The sequence below is a fragment of the Styela clava genome, chromosome 3, assembly GCF_964204865.1.
Source record: "Styela clava chromosome 3, kaStyClav1.hap1.2, whole genome shotgun sequence".
NCBI lineage: Eukaryota > Metazoa > Chordata > Ascidiacea > Stolidobranchia > Styelidae > Styela > Styela clava.
In genome coordinates this window covers 12,657,799-12,675,672 of record NC_135252.1, presented here as the reverse complement: position 1 = coordinate 12,675,672, position 17,874 = coordinate 12,657,799, and the positions used below count along the sequence as shown (strand labels likewise).

Below are 17,874 nucleotides of genomic sequence, written 5' to 3'. Positions count from 1 at the left end.
GGCTGTGTTACAAACACTATCTGTTATATTTTGCAGAATTTACCTTTTTAACATGTAAAATGCAACATATTTTGGGATTCAATCCATTTATGACAGTCGATCATTATTAATAATGTTTGAAATTAAATCTTTTCAATCATATGTTGTCCTAATTACTTTTTGTCTTGTATTTGTATTGTAGGTTTTATTAAATAATTTTTCTTTATATAAAAGCTGACAGGGTAGACATTGACTTTTATTAAGTATAAATAACATGGACAATCAAGGTAAAGCTATCTTTTTTTTTCAAATGCAATTTGTATCATTCTAAATAGTATAGAGAAACATTCACAATGAATAATAATAACATGTTATTATATTTTATCCCTTTAATTTTTTTTTTAAAAAGTATGACGGTAATCGCCGCCCATTGCTGAGCTTTTTGATTGTATGCACTATGCATATTATTAAAATAGTGTACGTTAAAGAGTACTCCTGTAGTTAGGGCTAGGCCCTAATTTTATTCAGATTTCCCATATTTCAGTTCTATTACGAGATTGGGGACTGTCTGTGTTAGCCAAGTGAATATACCCCCTTCACATTGGTTTCAGTCCGTTTACACAACTTGATGTAAAGTGGGTGAATAAAATTAGTTACCTCCAAATTGGTACACACACTTTTGGAGCGTTCATTAAAGTACTTATTGATTTTACCACAGAACCAATGATGTTGGGGTCTCCTGTTGGCCACCATCCATCACCATCAACAAGTGGCTTACATCACCAGCATGGTGGGAGTCAATTTTTACCTGGATATCTGATGGGCGACCCTTCAGTGACCACAGTGAGCTATAAATTTATATCTATAAGCCTATGCTTATCTCTTATCAGATAACATTTCTCATTTTCGTTCCGATTTAGGCTTCGAAATTTTTTAAACCTCTTTCAGAGTTCAGTAGGCGCTGATGTTTTGGGTCGAAGGACGGTTTTTAAATGAGGAAAGAAACCATTCCTGGAATCCTTCAAAGTCACTGTAGTAAATTCTCTAACTTTTTGTAAAATTTATCTTACGTTTCTTTATTCAGACACCGGTATTAAACAGATCAATGAGTGGAGGCCACGCACATCATCCCTATATGAACTCTCCATCATTTGGAGGTTTTACTCCTAGATCTTCACCACCTAGTGCTACAATGTCACCGGGAAATAAGTTTGGCCATCTTATAAGGTTTGAGAATGTCAGATTTACTCTTTTACTACTTACTTGTTGGCCTGGGGATTGAAGTGTTATGGCAGGTTAATCTCCTGGGCAGTGTTCACTATTAGCGCACTTTTTTGCGAAAATTGCGAAGCACTTTCGCAACTTTTTTTAGGGACTGCGAAATAGCACTTTTTTCCGATTTTGAAGAGAAATAGCACTTTTTTCCGATTTTGAATGGAATAAAAATTCAAAGTTAACAAATTATTAAGAGTATTAAGTTGACAAATAAGTAACATACTAGTACTTTTGTAACTCAATTCTGCATATCATAACGATATTTACCGGAATTCTAACCTATGAGATGCAGACATAGGAGATAAAGCTTTTGCATTAACGGCAAAATTCTTGTTTATAATATGATTATTATACAAGCACACCGATTCCGCTTCTCCCGCAAAAACGCTCCACGTCTTTGAAACCAGATGTTGGAATACTACCAGTGCCTTTCTTTGAACAAAAGTGGTCATGTGACTATCAATGATATCGTTGAATTCAAAATGACTATAAAAGTGTTAGTAAAGCGTTATAGTCACTTTGGATGTATTGTGACCAAAGTGCACGATTTTCAAATCAGACGAAACTTTTAGCAGCATGTCACAGATTTGCAAAATCACCAAATTCACAAAATACCATTAAGTGCCATTTTATTGTAATCACAATGTTGAAAGCACGTGGCATTTTGCGATATTTACACAACTATTTCTCATTGATATGCGAGTACGGGTGGGCAAAATTCAATATTTCATTGAATTGAATATTTTTAACGAGTACCGAATAACAAATATTTTTGGAACGTCGGTTGAAACATTAAAAAATCGGCAACAAAGCCTTTTTACTGGTTAATTCCGTTGTAATCGCTAATTGTTCTTGTCACCGATCGTTTTGGCGGCGATATCCAGGTTTTGTTAATCTATATTCCCGCCCTCTCTTTTTTACAAATATGAATTCTTGCGGGTCGGCGGACAGTTTTATATTTCGGGTTTACCCGTTTGTTCACATCGGCAACAGCTGTTGAAGACATTGAGGACTCAAATTAACATTTGCGTTGGCTTTAATATTACCTATCAAGATTTGTAAATTTACAGTCCCAATTTTATGCGAATGGTAATATTATTGTCGATACCGTGATGCTGATATTTATTAAGACGATAATTAACTTTCTCATGTTTTTCTATGGTGATAAACTTCGCAAATCTGAAATTGTGCCAATCCTGAATGTTGATTTAAAATAGTGATTGAATAATTCGGCAATAAAGGCATTTCTGCGTGGTCATAAGACGAGATAACGTTAATGAACAGCACTTCTTTTACAGGATATTTTACGTATGCGACTTAATGCTAAAAAGATTGGACTCGAGTGCTTTTTTTTTCGAGTGCTCGAGTGCCTAATAGAGGTCAGGCGCTGATTGTAACTAATTCCCTCAAGTTTCAACATGTTTTCAACAAAACAATACCCCGGCGATAATTATGGCTAAAATGTTACCGAGCAATTCCCAATTTTATTTATGGAATTTGAAAATTCACCAGTTTCTTGACGATATTAATAATGTCACGCCCTAATTATTAGTGCAAAAAATACTCCCCTTCTTCCGCGGCGGTTTGACGGGTTCTTTGTTCCAATCTTCAGAAATTTCTGACACGGGGAGGGATATAGAATACTGAATCCGTAGGGTTGAATCCCTGTCGACTTACTGGTGATTTTCCGTTTTGGAATGCGTGGAACATTCTCTATTCTAAATTAAATGACGTTTCGCGGGCTAGAGTTCTCCCCGAAAATGATGTGTACCAGACGTTAGTTAGACTTAGATAAAACATTAGATTAATATATTTCATGACGCCCCGTTTTCGAAAATACAAAATTATATCGCAAAAAAATGCGTTTTGATACATTTGGAATGAAACATTATTTACGGTTAATTCAGATCATATTTTACTCTTCATGACACCCGGTATCCGAAAATACAGTTGTATTGCGAAAAATGTGTTTTGTTACATTTAAAATAAAACATTTTTGCGATTAATTTAGATCATATTTTATTTTTCACATTTAAAATAAAACATTTTTGCGATTAATTTAGATCATATTTTATTTTTCAGGACACCCGTTTTCGAAAATACAAGGTTATATCGCAAAATGTGTTTTGTTACATTTAAAATAAAACATTTTTGCGATTAATTTAGATCAAATTTTACCTTTACAAAAGTACAAGTTTTATCACAAAAAAATGTTCCCTTTTCCCTAATTAAAGTCGTCGATGAATCTGTTCCTGTCGGTCAAGCTTGACACACGTTTGGACGAGTGTGGGGCGGTTTTTTGGTCGACGATAAATTAAAAAGCTGCCACACGTTATTTGTATAACGATAATAACTGAAAAATTAGATTTTATAATAGAAGTGAATTTGTCTCAAGATGGTATTTTACGATTCTTGCCCACAGAAAATAAACACGCTGACAGGCTTGGTTATAATTGATATTCGTTTAATTTATTTAACACTATTAATAAACGCGCCACACCAAGTGCGGTCATATAAATTGCAGTCGCATCGGTATGGACTGTATGTTTTTGGCGCTCTCACATTAATTATAATTTTCAACAAAACAATACCCCGACGGTCATTGAAGCTGAATTCGTTACCGAGTAATTCACAATTTTATTTACGGAATTTGCAATTTCAAAATCTCACTTGACGATTTTGATGATGTCATGCCCTAATTATTACTGCTTAAATGCCTCAAAATACAACAAATGTAATCATTTTCGACGATAACAGGCGCAACAAAACGAAATTCGCGATTGTTGCGACTCTCTCTTGTTTACAATTTTAACATCCCGCCGGCCATGTATGGTCGAATAAAATGTTCACATATTCGAAACATGACTTGGCCAAGGATGGAAGGGATCACTAAAGAGCTAATAGAAAGTACATACGCGAGGGTATGATATTAATATCGAGAATATTTGTGAGCATATCACAGGACGGAAATATTTTGCACCTGGCTGTTTGATGGCAGAACAACGATACGCTAAAGTTAATTGGTCGAATACAGGGAAGTATTTAATTATCATCTCACTTGCGAACATCGAGGTTTGGGCGGAATTGTACGATCATGTTGTCTTTCTTAAATAATAACTTTTTCAATAAATGTTCATTTTACTTTTGCGTCTTTATTATATGTCGGGTTTTCATTAATTTTAAATTCGAAATTGTCTGAAATACTCCAACAGGTGTATAAGTACAATAATAATAGTACTTACCAGGGAAGTTAAATACACACGATATGTTAAGGGCGTCGTAACTCCCGTTTTTTAATTTGATTGTTTTACATTCTGCTTAAAAAACAACGTGGTTTTGCAGTCATCTAACGTAACTCTCGCGACCAAATCTTTTTTGTTTTGTATGGCATCGTCTTGGCGACAAATTTATTGCCGACTGAGTTTTAATTGCGTTTTAGGATAAGTTATTTTCTGTTTGTTGGTTTCTAAACTTTACAAACGTGGGTAGCAATTACTATTAATGTGAGATTTGTGCATATGAACGATTGAATATCGCGACTGGATGTCCGATATCTGAGAATGCGTATATCAGCGTTTATGTGGTCGAATAAAAATTATTTATCAAATGGATTGGTATTTCGAGACACTCTCAAAATTATTTGGGATCCACTATCATATCATTCGTTTATTTTTTATATTCATGTTTTTTTCAAGAATCGCCCTCGTTATATTTCGTGTACCTTCGCAAAAGAAAACTCTTTGGTGTCATCGTTCCTATTAGTGTAATTGAAATGTATGGAAACCTCGCAAGTGGCGTTGTGATGCGAATATTTGATACTAGGTCAGCAGCATTACAAAGAGTGCTATTTATGAATGCTGAAAGTACATGACATTACTAAACATTTTGCCGATATATGATGTTTTCTGCCTGATTTAAACTAACTCGCACGCAAACCAAGGCATGTCGACATTTAAAAATTACTTGTCTTTGGGTAAGCTCTGAAATAGTATAATATAAATGTAAATGAGAAATTAGGTCACGCTAGCTCACGAAAGGGGAGGATTTTCAAAGTGGTCTTGTGTAATATTTCGGAGAAAAAAGTTTAAAAGGAAAGTAGGTCAACCAATCTCCTAAAACAGGGGTGTATCCTGTGTAATATTTCGGAGGGAACGTAGGTTAACCTATCTTTTAAAACAGCGGGTGGCGACTTTCAAAGTGGTTCAAAATCACAAATTAATAATTGTCAGATTAGGTTTAGGGATGAATCGAAAAGTTGAATTTCCAGCGCACCTAACCCTAGTTAGTTGATTGCTGTTTATATTTGGGGGGGGGGGGGGGAATTATTTTGCACGGGATTTGTACAAATGATCCACCCTGTAACTAATATGGTCCTACGTGTATCAATCGTTGTCTGTTAGATGGAAGGAGTAACAAATGTGAAAGCCTTTGCTGTTCACGCGAGTAAGCAACTGACACCGTGATACATTGCATGAAAGTTTTGTTCGCGGCAAGTGTTAGCAGATGTCTTTTCGTTGCCCATGAATTCGCTTGTTTTAATTAAACGTGAATTCGCTTAAAGGGAACTCCCTTAACGGAAAGGCTTCTCTTTAATTCATAATATTAACCGGAGGAGCGCTTTTTCGAGTATCTATGCCGTGTTAAATGGGTAATATGAAAGGCTAGAGCACCTAACTTGTTAAAATCGGCAAAAGCACTTTCGCACTTTTTTTTTCGACTGCGAAGCACTTTCGCACTCATAATTCGCTTAGAGTTAACACTGCTCCTGGGTTCAAATCCCGTGCCACCACCTCACTCAGGGTGTAATGAATTGGGTATTCAATGTTGAAGATTTTCGCTCTTCAAACTATAGTAATGTATCTAGTTGTGTCTGCCTGTGCCGAGCCTTGTTGGGAGTGAACGACATCAAAAATATGTCATATGAAAATGAAAGACTGTACATGAATGCTTTGCTATGTAGTTGCAATATATGTTTATATGATGTCTTGTAGATCTCGAGTTCATGGTAGTTCAACAATAAGTACAAAAGATAAAGGTGGGGCACCCCCAGTATCTTCGCTCCATGATGAAAATAATCAAGCATACCCTTCACCTGGATTGAACATAACTCATTCTGGTCAAAGATCCGCTCTTACGGACCTGGGTGGAAGATCAAATGCTTCATTCTATCAAGACTCCCGTACTCCAAGTAAGCTTATATGTTATTCATAATATAATAGGTGGTCAATGCTCAAATTTATAGACACAAAAGTCAATCATTTTAATACTGCACTTTAATGGATTGAAATTAAACAGTAAAATTTTGGGTGAAATATGAGGCCTCGTAACAAAATAAAATGAATACCTTTTTGTCGACTTCTTACATCTTCAAATACTGAAAATCTAAAATTGTTTGATCCGATAGTTGAAGAGTAAATTAACAATTTCACAACTATAATCCCAAGAATTGCAACAAGACTATCAGCAACAATAATGTGGTAAACGATTCATATGTAGCTACACTTCATTGTAGTTTTATTCCTTTGTGTTTTGTACTAAAAAACTGGTTTTTGAGTATTCTCTCAATTGCAAAATTATCAAATTTTCTCACAACTCTAATCTTGCTGTAATTGTGATTGTAATATTGATTATTTTTTCAGAATTGCAACCCAACCTTGCTACGCCGAGAAGAATATTACCATCATCTACACAGGATCTTCCGGGATCAGATAGAGCAGTCAAATCACCACCTTCTCCAGCACAGATTGATCCATTTTATACTCAGGGAGAAGACCTGACTTCTAACGTAGAACTTGATGACACATGGGTCACAATATTTGGGTATGTGAATTGTTTTTAATATCCTTTGTAAGTTTTTTTGGTGTTGAGTGATAATTTAAAAGCAGGGCTTTGAAATCTGGGATATTTGATACCAGATTCCAAACTCTGGGCCGTTTCTGAAACGACTACGAAAAAAATGATTCGATTTTGGCTTCTGATTCCATATTAAACAAAAAAATTGACTCTAAACTCAGTGGAAACCAAATTTTGATAACAAAAAATTTGTGAAGCCTTCTTCAATTACTGTTGAGAATGATTAGTACACCAAATGCTGTTTTCATTTATTTTGAAAATTACTTCTTTCAATTATAAAATTTCAACTCTCGACTTTATTCAAAATTACAGGGAATTCCAAACTATACTACAACAGTGACCAACACTAATAAAAACTTGCCAAACTTCGACTCCACAGCTCCGATTAAAAACACAGCTTTGGTACTAGATTGGTCAAGTTGTTATTTTTTCAGGTTCCCTTCATCTGCAAGTTCATACATCCTTCAGCAATTTTCAAGGTGCGGTGTGATACTGGAACACCATTCAGCTCCTGAAGATGGAAACTGGATTCACATACATTTCGAAAGTAAACTTCAAGCTAGGAAGGCTTTAAGTAAATCTGGGAAGATTTTGCCTGGAAATCTAATGATCGGAGTAACTCCGTGTATGGATATTGTAAGTGGAATGAAAGTGGAATAGTTTTTATTTCATATAAATAAAAACAGAAATTTCAGTCAATAGCTGTTAAAATTGGAAAAGTCGCAGTGCACTGAGTGCAGTGTCAATTATTTATTGACATTTTCAAAAAAAGATGTCATACAAATGAAGCTATTTATCTAAATTTTCCTCGAAAGCGCTCTATACAAAATATATATTTAAATACATACTTATTTTGAATGTATGAAATGCTTTGCTTTTGTATGAATTACAGTTTTTTAGGTGGAAACATATTGTGTGGGTAATCTGGTGATAGTTTATAAATGTCCATATAGAATATGTTATTGATGACCTGATTCTATTGGTTGATTGTTATCTGTATATTTGTAATGTTTCATCTGAAGAGAGTCATGAACAAACAGACACAAGAATTTGAATTATCAAGAGCTCATCTGGATGTTACTGGTTCTACACACACTCCTGGTACACCCTCCATTCATCCATCTCTCGCCAACACCACACGAAGTGGAGCAAATACACCAAAACACTGCACAATTCGTCCATTAACTGCAGCTTATAACGCCTCATCCAGTGGATCCAAGGTAGGATATATTAGACACAGACTTGACAATTTTTCCTCATATCTCACCTCCAAACAAATCTATCTGTTTTTCGATCACCAAATATTTATGTCCATAGAAAATCATGGCTGCGACGATGTCACAACGCAACTTTTTTCTGCCTTGTTAGCTAATGTCAGGCAACCCGTTGAGTGACCCTTAGTTATGTTTATTATATTGAATTTTGATAGTGACCTTAATAAAGACTTGTTTAGTCATATGACATAAATTTATTTACAAATGCGACTCAGTCCAATACCCAGACCCCAATAACCCTGGGTACAGGTGACATTGGGTGTCAAGCAATGGAAGTTTGTACATCCATCTTAAATGTCATTCCTTTTCGAAAATGACTGAGAAGGGCTCATATTCCCATCTAACTATCAAGTTGTTGTTGTGTTATTGACATTATTTTATAATTCAACAGCAAATTTTCATTTGTAGGTCGTGAATGATGTAAGAACCCCTCAGAAAACGAACGGAATTATAACAAAGGCAATGGATTATATATTTGGATGACGATACTAGTAGATTCTAGATCTAGTCGTTATTGCTTTTTGCTATATTTGATGTACAATCAAGCCAATGAATGAGTCTATTGTTGGAATTGTTTTTATCACTGCCTTACTATTTATTGATCGATTACTACGCAATGCAAAACTTCTTACATTTTTGTGTAATAATGTTCTTTCTGGGATTGGGAAATGTGAACATCGGCTAGCAAACCAGCAGTGTTAGAGCTGCAAGACTGACAAGATGCAATTTCAAATATGGGATATCACTTTCGGATGAGAGGTTTGTGGTGTGACTTGATCACTGAATCGGCTCGTGGGTGCTCGAACAGTTGGATAATTGAAATAAGTTATTGTTATATGGTTGTGCACATTCAGATAATGTGCTGAAATTCTATTTCATTAGCAGAGAAAGGTTGCTGTAAATTTTTCGCTTCGCGGGGTTCTGTTTTATACTGGTGGAGCTGCATGTTGCAGAATTACCGACTTTTCTATCACCCAAGAGGGGCTTGTGAACCTATACAATAGTTAACGTTGTTGGCAAATTCTAAGTAAGTGATTGATCCCATTTTTGCCATGTACTGAAATAAAGCAGATAGAACTGTGAATTTATTGTCCTCGGGTCTGCAGTGGACTGATTTTAGATTTAGAATAACTTATTTTCACCAAGCCTTGGGCTTTCCGCTGGGCGAAGTCTTTTGCTTTGTGTCGCCATGCACGACTACGTTATGACGTCTTAGTAGTAGTGAAATTTTTCTCCAAATTAACAAATCGGAATAACATCTATTCTGGCGTTGCAATCGATAAAACTATGGTTGAAACCGGTTGCTCCAGCTGATGATACGTGCATATAATATATGATGCATGAGAAAGGTGGTAAGTGCTATTTCTTGAGAAAAAGAGATAAACGTAGTCAAGAAGAAGCAGGGGACCAAAAGCCAAGCAAAAATGTGAGTTTCAGACCATTTTTTTTTTAATTTGAAACAAGTGATATCTGCTGTTGATTGATGTCTAAACAGTTAAATGTATGGTAAGAATAAGTTCTACAGCGCCGCGATATGCCAGCATATCTCTACGGATCTTTAGCGGGCAAAGCAACGACGACCTGATTATGAATTAGAACGGTAATGTTCCCCATTACCATTAACGCATGATTTGTGGCCCATTTCTTGCACTAACGCACGCTTAAAGCCGACGTACTGTTACTTTCTTCCATTTGTGACTTCATATTAAGACAACAAACCATTTCATAACTATATAAATGAATGGGCCTCCTTGGTGTCTGATACTATATGCTACCTTGCGAAAAGCGAAAAATTCTTTTTTAACATGGTTACCTCCAGCAAAAGTGAACCCTGCACTTGTGCAGTTTCATTCACACGGGGTACTTTTAATGGTCAATCAAGTCTCTAAACTCCTATCCTATTAACTCCAAATAGGTTCATTTCAGGAGCTCGGCAATAGTATCAACTTGTCGACTAGCCATTCGTCGGTATCCTCTTCAAAAATGTCGAATATGCAAATCTTTTATGCCGATATGCCAGACAATTATTACACTAGTCTATATATATATATCATTTTATTTTAGACGGAAAAGAACAAGATCTGGAGTTGGTTTCGAGGAGCGTTCTTGGTGAAAGTATAATTTGTTCATTGATACAGTTACGATTTATATTTACAAAACATTTTTCGAAGATGAATATCGGGTTGTATTAAAACCTCAATTTTAGAACTTTGTGGATTACGAATTAATAAAATAGCAAAAATTATCATAATAAAGAATGCATTTTAAAATCAAAGTTGTTTCTTGCAGTTTTCTTTTTGTTGCTTATGGACTCAAAAAGATACGGAGACGCCAGATGCGCAATTTTGAGAAACAATACCAACTGAACCAATAAAAGGTCTCAAAACTTTGAGGGTGACAATGTAAGTTCAGGAAATTACATTTAATTTAATAGTGAAAATGACAAAATAATATAATGTTCCTTATGGGTGTGTCTTGCATCATCGGACTCATTACAATTTCTCCACGGGACGAGCCGAAAAGCTCAGAATGAGCTGAATAGAATCAGTAACAAAGTATGCCATGTTAAGTCTCTTTTAAAAAAAAATTAAGGTCCTATAATTTGGAATTTATTTGAGAATATCATAACTTCAGATTTCTTCACTATTATTACCCGCTAGAAATTTGCATTTTCGGTTTCGATATCTTTTGATAGCTAAGCTGATGCGTAATACTTTTAAAAGTAACATTATTCTGGTTTTAATTTCAGGATAACTAATACGCTGGACTACCAACTATAGCACCTCAAAAAACTCATTCATTCGAGGTATTTTAAATTATTCTATATATTATGTCATATCAACCATGCATTGAAATATCCTTCCTATTGAAATTAAAATTTGCCCAGTCTTTTGTTTTCAGAATCTTCCTGGTACAGTTGTGGACGAAAAAGAATTAGTTGTTTCAAAGGTCATGGTAGGTAGTCGTATTCTCATTGAATTTAATATTGAATATATCTTTAAACGTTTAAACTTCATTTTTTTATATATTTCGTGGTATATTTCATACTGGAAATTAAACACATGACATAAAAATAGTCACTTTATCCTTTTACAAAGTGAGTATTTACAGAATTCATATTTCATAGTATAAGTAATTTTTGTTTTGAAGGTGAAAACAAAGCTCCAATGGCAATTAACGGCACCTGCCAAAAGTAAGGAGCCTGCAATCAGACATTTTCCACCTGTTGCGTTCTGGACACCCATTGACATTAAACAAGGCGATATTTTCAAAATTAATCGCAATCTTCCTGACTTGAAAGAACACATCCAATTGTGTATTGAATCAAGAAAAAGAGTAGGTGGAAATTATTTATAGTATACTGGTTGTTGCAATGCGAGTTTGAATTTTTTGTATGCAACTATAGCCCTCAACTAATACTCGAAAGATTATTGATGGGAGGGTGGTAAGCGACCCAATATGGAAAATGAAGGTAATAGGTAGATGTATAAATCAAATGAACAAAGTTTATCCACAATTCGTCGACTAAACAATTTTGGAAAGCTGGGGATATTGTCAATTTTCAGCCATACAATACATGGCTTAAGTAAAATATATGCATCCTTCAAATTCAGCTCAAACCGTTATTCATAAGACGGCGCAAGCACTTGAAAAAAGCCAGTCGATTCAGGACGCTTACCATCACCGTCTTCATTCGTGACCGCTGAATTTTTATTATAACAAAACAAAATGTAAAGTCTCGTGAATTTTTTTAAATCAAATTTTTTTGGTTTTCTGTGTATAAATGATTACTATTTCAGATTATATCGATCTTGGACCCTAATAAGCTTTACGAACAATACGTATCATTCCAATATAGTCTATATTAGCTTCTTACATAAATGATTGAAACATGAATGATATGTGCAATTTTTCATCGTATTTTTTATATGCAGGAAAATATCAAGAATATGAGACCAAAAACCGCTCCGTCATCACGAAAACAGAACGCACGCTCATCGCCAGAGGTGTTTTTGACTTCATTTGACATAAAATGCAGTGACGTGCATAGAATTAATCGCAATCTACCCAGTTTGCGAGATTATGCTCGGGTTCGTCTGAAACCTCGAGGAAAAAAGGTTTGCAACCCTTCTCAGTTATGTTTGTTATTTTGGATTCACATAAGAAAAGCCTAATAAAATTTGACTAATACTTGCATTTAATGTTTTAGAGAAAATCAAGAAAGAAGAAGAAAGCATCGAAGGGAGACACAAAGGTATATATTATAAATTTAGGCTGATATGCTGTGTATAAGCACACGATAGTTATCCTTTAAATAAATACAATATAAATATCATCAAAATAGCTTGATAATCCAATGAAGGGTGCATAAAAATATCTGCCCTTCGTTTTGATTTCAGAGCAAAATAGATGTTGAGGCTCCGATGGCAAATGTAATCGAGTTTTGAAAAATCGAATAATATTCATAAAACAGATTAAAAATGAGGTCCGAAGCGTCATGGATATGATGATGGACGAAATTTATCGTAATGATGACATCCGCCATATTTTGGAAAGTCCTGTAAATAAATAGGTACGCATTTGAAAGAGAATTTATCGACAAGCTTCTTATTTACGTTAATTATGCCACCTATTCATTTTCCAGGTACCGTTTTTATTCTCTGGAATTGGTCACCGCATTTATTATTTGTGTTTTATAAGCGATAAGAGGTTGTTGGTAATTACGAAAAGAGCAACAAAACAGCAAACACAATGGCACTGGGATAAGCCCAAGCACCGAAATTGAAGAAACCGTTTTAAGTTCGTGAAAAAACTCTCTTTTTATCTAGCTTCGTTACAGAAGAAAATATATTACAAATACACAAAATAAAAATTTGTAAAAATAGTGTATACTGTAGAGCAGGGGTTCTCAAACTTTTGGTCTTGCGGAGACCGTGAAGAGGTTGACTATTATTCACAGAGCCCCAAAATAAATTTTAAAATTGTTACTTTTCGATTAATATTCCTGAGTAAGTTAAACGTTACGAATTTAAAAGTTGATACAAGCCGTGAATAAATCTAAATTTCACAGATAAATTATATATATATACAAAGGTTGTAAATTTGACACTTGACAAACATAATAAATTAATAATAAATTAAGGGTCGAATCTTGTCTTTTTTGATATTTTTGGAAGACTTAAAAGGTCGCTAATAACGTGCGCGATTGCATTTTGTTACAATCGCCGATTGTTTTCGTCATCGTGGCGTGTTTTTTTTTAAACCCTAACACAGTGGCGGCGCGTGGTCATTTTGACAACCGGGGCAAGCTACTGCGGGACCAAGTCACCCCCATCTACGGGGACAGGATGAGCGCTGTAAGTTCTCCCATCATTTTATGACTATAAAAACCATTCCATCGGTAACAACCAATCGGCAAAAGCGACAATTTTTAACGATAAGAAAGTGTCTTTAAAACCGGTCCAAGTCAAGGGATTAATAAATATAGACATAGTTTATTTTGAAACCTCTTTCAAAAAGAAAGGCAATATTTACTCAGATAAATACAATGACATATTAACAGAAACTTCGGGACAAAACCTAAAATAAGGTTTAAAACGTTACTATGAAGAAAGGAAAGTTAATGCAAAGATAAGGACATGCGTCGCTCACTCATAGATATATATGCTGCTAGACTTGAACATATATGCAACACGCCGCGGTTTCTTGGAAGCAAAATGCTCAATAACGCGCTGATTACTAGAGTGTTATCTATGAGGAACCCATAGAGCGCGCAAGTTGATGTGATGTTCAAAAAAGTTTAATTGGTGTATATACATCGCAATTCATTTTCCAATTTACCCACGTTTATCATGGGGTAAAATTTGGAGACAGTAGCCAACAAAAGGATGGGAAATTGACGTGCAAATTTTGAAAAATTGTTGGGGATCATCCAGGAGAACGCGGCAAGGTGTTCAGTGCGCAGACGATCGCCTATTTGATTCACCAGAATGTCACAGCATTCCTTTGCATACAAAATCAAACGCTGGGTTGTTTGCCCGCGGCGTAAAGAAGCACTCCATGTGTCGTCGTATTTTATTGTTTCGCGGATACGAGATACAGCATCGCAGAAGTCTGAAATACACGACTGCACAGACGCTCCATCCATTAGCCTTGACTGCAATGCGCCGTATAATACATCCGCGTGATAGAATATTGTGGAGAAAAAATGAAAACTCACCATCTTCCAGCAGACGCTTTAGACCTGCCGCCTCCCTCACAGAGCGTTCGTCCCAAACCGGAGAGCTCTGAATGCCATTGAAACACTCAATGAGCTCAGACCTAAATCGGACACGCCCTGCACCACGCGTGATTGGAAGTTCCAACGTGTTGGTGCACAAGCTGGGAGACGGCGACTACATATCTGGCGAAGGAGGTCAGAGCGCTTCGGCGAAACGGAAACAAATGAAGAAAACCCCGAAACATTTGCAAAAAATATACGGACGAGAGGGGTATCAAGACACATATTTTTAATAACGAGGTTAAATTGGTGTGCATAACAATGTAAAAAATGCGCATGAGGAAAATCTTCTTTTATATAAACTTGAACACCATGTTTCGACCCACTCATGACTGCCGCGCCGTCATAAGTTTGAGCTATCAATTTTGACTTCGCGTTGTAAGGCTGTAACACTTCTTTCAGTACAGCCGATATCCCGCAAGCCGTGCGATCAACGATTGGTACAAAGCTGTGAAATCTCTCGGTAGGTTTACCATCTTTCACAAACCGAAAAATCACAGCCAGTTGGGAAACGCACGTGATGTCAGTTGTCTCGTCAGACTGAATCGAAAGGAACTGACAATTCTCAATTTCCAGAGCCAAATGTTGTAAATAAAATTTATACATTGAGTCGAGCAAATCATTTTGGATATCCTTAGATGTCCCTTTCGAAACAGTTGCGGCATCAAGATGATCTCTCAATACTGTATCTAGGGATGCGGTGTATTACACCATATCCAAAAATACCTCTCTATTAGAAGAGCCAGCCCGTTCATCGTGCCCACGGAGGGACAGCACGTGACAACCAATGAACTTCAAAACATCTATCAATCAACCGAGAACATGGCGGTTTTTCTCGACGTTTTGGTTGTGCCGACGAATAGAAACCGCGCGTCCTTCATCCAACTGTGCTGCAATATTAACATTTCCGAATGTTCGGTATTTTACTGCATTGTCCAGATGCTCCATAGAAGATTGATGATCCTTGGCACGCTCGGAAAGATGTTTAAGATCTCTAAAACCAAATTTACACCAACGTGAGTCACGGGCGGTAGCAAAAAGTAGGCAATAAAAACAAAAAAGTGCATTTTTGTCCTCGCTGTAACACAACCATTCGTGTTTTCTATACCAAGTTTCTGCGCAGAATGTACGCCGACGCTTTTCTCCGTCATGGGATTGTTCCAGTGAACAATTTTTTGGTTGATAAGGCCCAAGACGTTGTACCTCTAATTTTTGGTCCAGCGGCAGCTGCGAAAACGGAGTGCGAAGTAGTGCATTAACCTTATTCATTATGATGTCTAAGGCTAAGAAATGCGAAGCCGGAAAGAAGTGAGGAGCTCAAAAGGAATGTGGAAAATCGAAAGCAAATGGACTAAAGGTCTCTAACCGATCATTTAGTAAAAGAAACAGAAAACAAACGAGACAAACGCGGCGAGTGGAAGATAAAAGAGAGAATACGATGTACAATGAGCAACCGGGGCAAAATCGGCGTCGCCCCGTCGACGTTCGGCGAAGGCTTTGCGAGCGAAAAATGAACCATGTCGGGAGAATATGGCTAGTGTAGACAGTCTGTGCAACCGATATTGAGGTATTTTTCGAATATTTTTTATTATACCGAAAAAACAACCGGGGCGTTGCCCCGGTTGGCCCTATTGACGCGCCGCCACTGCCCTAACATCTTTACGTCGTTGTTTATTCTCCCTAAATCAAAAATTTTCTACGGCATATACATGTATTGTTCCACAATGACGACGATAATTGCTCTTTTGTTCTCGTGGGGAATTGTGAGTTTAATGTGAAAACATCGTTACCATATTATAATCATTGATTCATCGGCGACGAGATGCTAAAATATTTAATAAAGAGGTAAATCCGCAACTCAAATTTGATTTGAAAATTGATTGAAAAGCGGCATTATGAAATATTAAAAATAAAACTTAAGACGGAGGATAACACTATAAGTTTTGTTTCAACAGACTCACGACAGATTAAAAAGCTTTTTAGACATTGTAAATCCCAACATTTGGTGTTATGTTAGGTTTTCTTTGGTTATTCATCGTGGTAACTGAAATCGAAACACAGTCAATTATGCGTGCGATGTATCTTTTATCCATTCTGAAACTACCGACGGAAACTACCGAATCGTTCGTATTTTGCCCAGACCTTGTGATTTTTTAAACGGTGATATCTTGCAAAGAATCTGAGTGGCAGACCTGCGCGGTAGAGTTAGTGCTGCAAGGACGGCTCAAATATGTCGAATTCGCTAAATCTACCACACTGCCACGCAATCAGTCATGATAACGATTATGAATTAATCGGGTAGGGCACAAACAGTGGCGTAGCATCCACCCCCGCAACCCCCGCGGTCGCGGGAGGGCCCACAGCGCAAAGGGGCCCAAGCGGTTAGAATTTAGTAATTTAAGCCGCAAAACCAAAAGCTGCATTGCAAAACCAGTAATGCACATCTTATAACGTTGATGTTAGTTCTGCTCAAATCGTTTTGTTGCGTAACAATGCCAGGGAGTTGTCGATTTTCGGCGTCTTGTGGTTTGATCGCACCGGCAAAATTACGAAGGCTGTCAGAATGATGTCGAAAGCAAAACCTCTCAGTGGCGCACAGAAACGCAGAAAAAGGGCAGAAAAAAATTACGCCACTTGCTTGCTACGCCAAACTACTGGCACCGGTAGTAGGTATGTTCTTTTGTGGGCAATATGACTTTGTTTCTAATATCTTATAATAACAGCGTTGTTCAGGATATACGGTAGTCCACAAGAACTTCGTTCACTTAACTTTGTTTCTCATTTCATGTCCGCGGATTGCCGTGGTAATTTGAGAAGTAATGATTTATTCCATTGAACACAATTAATCCAATAAACAAGTCATTTTAAATATGCCCGCATCGATCATAGATTGCACAATTGTAAATTGTACTTATTGAGTTTCAACGTCAACCAAGGGATTTTTTAACGGCGATATCCTGCTTAAAAATAATCTCGAGTGCGTAAGAACAAATCAAGTTTGACATATTTACGGTTTGACAAATACCAAGATCGCAAAAATACGATTCCAATTTATTTATTGTTGGCAGTTTATCACGTATTTTATGTTATTTTAGAATAGTAATCTTTTATTTTAGTAATCTCGAATCAAACGTGAGTAACGATAAGCACAATTAAATTATTATGACAAGACATTTTAAATGTTTCTCGCAATGGTTATGGATTGAATATTTT

At 36.3% G+C, this 17,874-nt stretch overlaps 1 protein-coding gene across 1 annotated transcript; it reads left to right on the top strand.

Moving 5' to 3' along the window:
• The first annotated feature begins 7 nt into the window (after nucleotides 1-7).
• Nucleotides 8-9,012, top strand: LOC120342526 (nucleoporin NUP35-like). The gene is made up of 8 exons (XM_039411395.2): nucleotides 8-266; nucleotides 698-822; nucleotides 1,064-1,206; nucleotides 6,246-6,442; nucleotides 6,894-7,074; nucleotides 7,542-7,743; nucleotides 8,130-8,327; nucleotides 8,790-9,012. Exons 1-8 carry the CDS (start codon nucleotides 254-256, stop codon nucleotides 8,862-8,864), a joined length of 1,134 nt encoding a protein of 377 aa, XP_039267329.2. The 5' UTR covers nucleotides 8-253; the 3' UTR covers nucleotides 8,865-9,012.
• The last annotated feature ends 8,862 nt before the right edge of the window (nucleotides 9,013-17,874 follow it).